At 33.2% G+C, this 5,053-nt stretch overlaps 1 protein-coding gene across 1 annotated transcript in view; it reads right to left on the bottom strand.

The window, feature by feature from the left end:
* Positions 1-1,308: 1,308 nt before the first annotated feature.
* Positions 1,309-5,053, bottom strand: part of SAP30L (SAP30 like) — a 9,657-nt gene continuing 5,912 nt past the window's right edge. The window contains exons 4-6 of the mRNA XM_015819918.1: positions 2,670-2,792; positions 1,581-1,679; positions 1,309-1,493 (exon numbers count right to left, since the gene is read on the bottom strand). Coding sequence (XP_015675404.1) covers positions 1,368-1,493; positions 1,581-1,679; positions 2,670-2,792 — 348 coding nt within the window. The 3' untranslated portion in view covers positions 1,309-1,367. The remainder of the gene's footprint in view (positions 1,494-1,580; positions 1,680-2,669; positions 2,793-5,053) is intronic.

Consider the following 5,053-nt stretch of genomic DNA (forward strand, 5'->3'; position numbering starts at 1 on the left):
AACTGCTGAATAATATCAAATACATCCAGAACATTACTGGATGTCTACAGGACATTTTAAAGTATATTTATGCCTTTGGAGATTGTAAAATATAATAAGAGATCAAAAAGATATTAAACTTCAAGCACATTAGGACTTACAGGAAGCACCATTTAGACCAGTGTTTCTCAACCTTGGCAACTTTACGATATGTGAACTTCAACTCCCAGAATTCTCCAGCTAGTGTTGCTAGCTGGAGAATTTTGGGAGTTGAAGTCCACACATCATAAAGTTGCCAAGGTTGAGAAACACTGATTTAAACTATAATGCCACCTTCCCCACATAAGTAAATGAAGAGCAAGCTTTGTGTGTGTGAACTGATTATCAGGTTCTGGACTGTGGGCACAGACAGTGAGAACCTTATAGTTACTCTGCATTTTAAAACATGATACCTAGAACAAATAAATGGCTCATCATGGTGTTTGTTCTCACTACCAAAATTAAGATAAATTGAAGCCACTGCCAACTTTAGCCCTTCATTTATACAATTTGACACTACAGTCCCATTCTATATTGTGTGCATTTAAGTTGCAAAGGATCGAACAGATTTTAGTGTAAAGTGTTTGCTTTATAGCCTCATCAGAACCAGACTGAGATTCTAATTGCTTAAAAAGAGCTGATAGCACCTTAAAATTATTTTTAGCATATATCCCCAACCTTAAAAGCTCAGCAAATAGCATGCATCTGTGGCAACAGCTCTCTATTCAATAGTTTGCTTGAGAAACAGAAATATTTAACACATTATAATTTGTGAAGTCATGACATTCTAATAAATATTAATAAATGAGTTATGCTGGCCAATTTCTATGTTTCAATGTAAAAACTGATACATATATGCAAAAAAGCTAGGATTAGAAATCTTTAGCACCCATGAAAATCTGAGATATTTAGTCTTAAAACAAATAATTTTATGCAGTGCACAAGTGGTGAGCTCAGAGAAGTTTTAAATTAGAATTTAGAAGTTTTACCTGATCTATACTTTTAAATACTAATGAGTATGATATGATCCTATTCAAGAATGCCAAACTCATGCATGGATTATGTTACAATCAGTGACATAAGACAATTTCTTAAACAGTCATTGCTTTTGACATCTTGAGTTTCTTTTAATCTTTCCTTCAGGTTAAAGACCATGCTTTGAAACTGCAGAGGTTTTCCCACACATTCTGAAATTAAGTATTATAATATGGAGACCAAGTTTTGCTTCATTTTCTTATGTATATTTTAATTTACACAAACAATCTTATTTTTTTTAAAAAAGTATTTATAATGCACCTGATGTTTTTTTTAATATTACACTTGTTTTGAGTCCATAGTCTACCTAACTTTCATTCCAGTTTACTGCTTTCTGTTTTCTGATCCAATCTGCTCTTGTTGCTTTTTACCATGTAGATAAAGTAAGCAAGAGTTTCTTTTTCATTCACTGGGATGTTCCTGAAGTGACGACTGACGGTCTGAAAAAAAACAATTTTTTTTAATAAACATATTTTCCTAGCAGAAGGAAAATACATGTGGAAATCACAAAATCATCACTGACTTACTTCTGCCAATTGAGCTTTATTGAGACCAGGTCTGGTTTGTAATTTGTAATGTCTTTTGTAACGGCGCAAAGTGTTTACTTGAAGCTGAAACAAGTCAACCTAAAAAAAGTGGCACAATGAAAATATATATTTAGTTTAATTGACAAACTGAAAAGAATTAAACCTCTATAATGGTTTGCATTTAATAGCAGAAAGCTTCTTCACAAGGTATATAAAATTGCATGTGTTAATCTTTCCCAGGGTTATGTGGCAGGACAGCCATGTGACCCCAGGAAAATAATGCAGGTGTTTTAAGAAATTGCAAGGGCAACTTTAGTGCCGTAATGCGCTTCAAAACATTTTTTCTTCAAAAGCACTGCATTCCTAAAAAAACTATGCAACAAAAGCAAAATATGGCAAACCTCGCTTCCTTGAAATTCTTTAACATTTACTTGTACTAGGAAATGTGTAGATGATTACATGTATATAACATGTATAACATGTTTTCAGCATCATATAGGTATTTTTGTTAAGTTTTTCTTCAGAATTTTGAATACTACAAACTTAGAGAACGAAAGCAGATAAGTTTACAATATGTTAATACCTCAAAAGGTTGTAAAACTGAAAATTAGGAGAAAAGGACAATCAGATTAGATGATTCATAAGATTAAGAAAAGCAAAGAAAAAGGACTTGCTAAAGGTATAGGATGTATAGCATGGCACAAGTATATAGTGAAAGACAGATGCTGAGTAGTGAGAGATTCAAGACATATAAAAGGAAGGACTCGCTCAAACTCTACATGTTTATTCAAGATATAATAATTATCATCGGTGTGATAACGTAGGTTTCCTCTATAAGGCAAGTCAGAAATTGGCAGAAAGCTGCTGTGGCTGTTCTTGAGCTAATGATAACCAGTGGAAAGTTAAAGCACTTCAGAGACAGTAACAAGATAGTTTTAATCTGCTGTATCCAAAGTTGCTCTATTTTCTAGGTGTCTTAATAAATCTTAATAAATACCTGTATTATGCCACTTTTGGGAAGTGTAATTAAACTTACAAAAATATAAATAGAATCTGAACGGTAAATCTCAATTTTATTATGTAATTCACCTCTGGAACATCTATTTCATGCTCTGGAGAGTCTCCCCCATCATCACTGGTTTTCCTTTTTCTTTTATTTCGGACACTTTGAATGAAGTTCTTGTGGAAATCACATATATACAAGTGTCTTACCTAAAATTCAACAAGAAAAAATTAAATGGCACAATGCTTACAACAGTAAAAAGAACGATAAAAAGAAAATCTGTCAACTTTCACTGCTACAAATTTGAGTTCTTTTTAAAAAAAGATTTTCATCTGTTCATCTAAGAGCCATTGCACATCAAATAGGTACGACAAAAGAAGGGCTGCTTTCTTTTTACAGTTTTGATTCATTGTGTGGAAAATGACTTCATTCAGCCCATCTGCTTTCTTCAAGTTTGACAGTAAAGAGGCTGTTTCAAAAAAGGATTTACTGGAGTAGTGAATAAATACGTTTAAAACTAAAGCTGTGGGCTACAATGTGAAACTGAACATGGAACAGCTGAATTTAGTTTTTAATGTCAAATTAAAGTCCTTCCTGTGGGGTTGATAGGTGTTTGTAGGTCTGTATGCACAAATAATACATCTTGACATAAAAATGCAAGGGCCATGAAAGCCGGTGGAGTGACTTTGGGCCAGTCACACTTTCTCAGCCCAGCTAACCTCACAGAGTTGTTGTGGGGATAATAGGAGGAAGATGTGTTAGATATGTTTGCCTCCTTGAGTTATTTGTACAAATAATGAAGGTGGGATACAAATAAATAAACAAAAATATTTTTTTGCCCTTATCTAATGTTATATATACAAGTAAGAAAGAGGATGAAAGTACATTGTGAATTCACAAAACACATTTTTTCATTTTCCTGTAATCTCAGCTTGCTGTGGACAAGCTTGCTAATAATCATTAAAACCCTTAAAATCAACTTTCAAATAAAAAAATAAAGTGTGTTAGAATTTAATAGAGTTAACAAGCCCCCAACCAAAACTAGTGAGGAACTATTATGAAAGAAATTTAGGGTGGCAGAAAAAGTTGGGGTGACAGTATTGCTTTTCAGTACTGAACTGTGACAAATTCCAGTTATTATTAGCTCTAAGTTTGGATACTGCCTATAAGCTCTCAAGAGGTGTTTGATTATGTTGGAGTATAAGTAAATAAATAAGCAAACCAACACTCCCAGGGACCATTGATAAAGGAATCCCATTGCTCCTAATTTGGCTATCTTTTTCTCTTATACACATACAACACATAATACACATTCAATAGACAACTTGTGATTCCTTGGGGGATCATTTCAGATACTACCTTACCAGATTCCTTGATGCATTCAACAATGGCAGAGCTTCTTACATAGTTGAATAGTTATTTAAAATTCAGGGAAACATTCAGAGATGCATCTGCCTTAAAAAGTAACCCATGCTGAGCTGTATAGCGCAGTCAAACATTAGGAGCTGACCACAGGATATGCTTTATGACCTGCTGTATTATGTCATAAAATGCTTTATAATTTTTAGGTCATAAAATGCTTTATAAAATTTTGCAAAATTTCAATTCCACAGGAGTCATGGATCCTGAATGCATTCTGTAAGTTAGCTCATCTGAAATACCTTGGTTCAAAACATTTTGATCTATGATGCATTGTTTCACCCAGCTATAGGTTACAGACATGAGAATTTTAATAATGTATATTTAGTAATATATATTTAGAATATTGCAGAATTATAAGATGGTAGCTGTTTTATGCATGAAAGGGATTGAATGATACAGCAGAAATTTCTAGTCACAAAACCTATTTCCAGAGCCTTACAGTTAGTATATTAATGAAATGTATCTGATGGAGTAAGTACTTGCTTAATAAAATAAGCCATTTAGTAGACAATTAACTGTGACCATTTTGGATACATTTCCCTTGAGAAAACTAACCCACAGTTAACTTTTTTTACTATTACTTTCATATTTTAGGGGGCAGTAATTGTGCTGAAATAATACTGAAAGAAATGAAATCATTAAAGTTTATTCTTCTTATATTTTATTCCGGTTAAAGGCATTAACTATAGACTAACCTAACAGACAACAGAAACAGTCTTACTAGACATCCACTGGTACTTTATGGATTTTTTAATGTGGTGTTAAGGGGAAACTGCCTGGTAGTAACTGTAATCTCATTGCAAGGTTTAATATTTAAGTAAAGTACATTAGAAGAGACCCACTCCTTCCACTCCTCCTTTAATTTCTCAATGAAGACAGATTTAATCTGGATTCTGCTTTATAGACAAATCCTAATTATAATCTGAATGAATTCAAACAATTGTTACTGTCACGTATAATGTCTCAGTTAAAAATGCCCAGTGTGACAGATGGCACAGTAACAATTGGCAGCATGTTAAAGAACCATGTTTACTGCTTTCAATTTGAC

Source organism: Protobothrops mucrosquamatus, unplaced genomic scaffold (genome assembly GCF_001527695.2).
Source record: "Protobothrops mucrosquamatus isolate PMUCROS unplaced genomic scaffold, P.Mucros_1.0 scaffold1018, whole genome shotgun sequence".
Lineage (NCBI taxonomy): Eukaryota > Metazoa > Chordata > Lepidosauria > Squamata > Viperidae > Protobothrops > Protobothrops mucrosquamatus.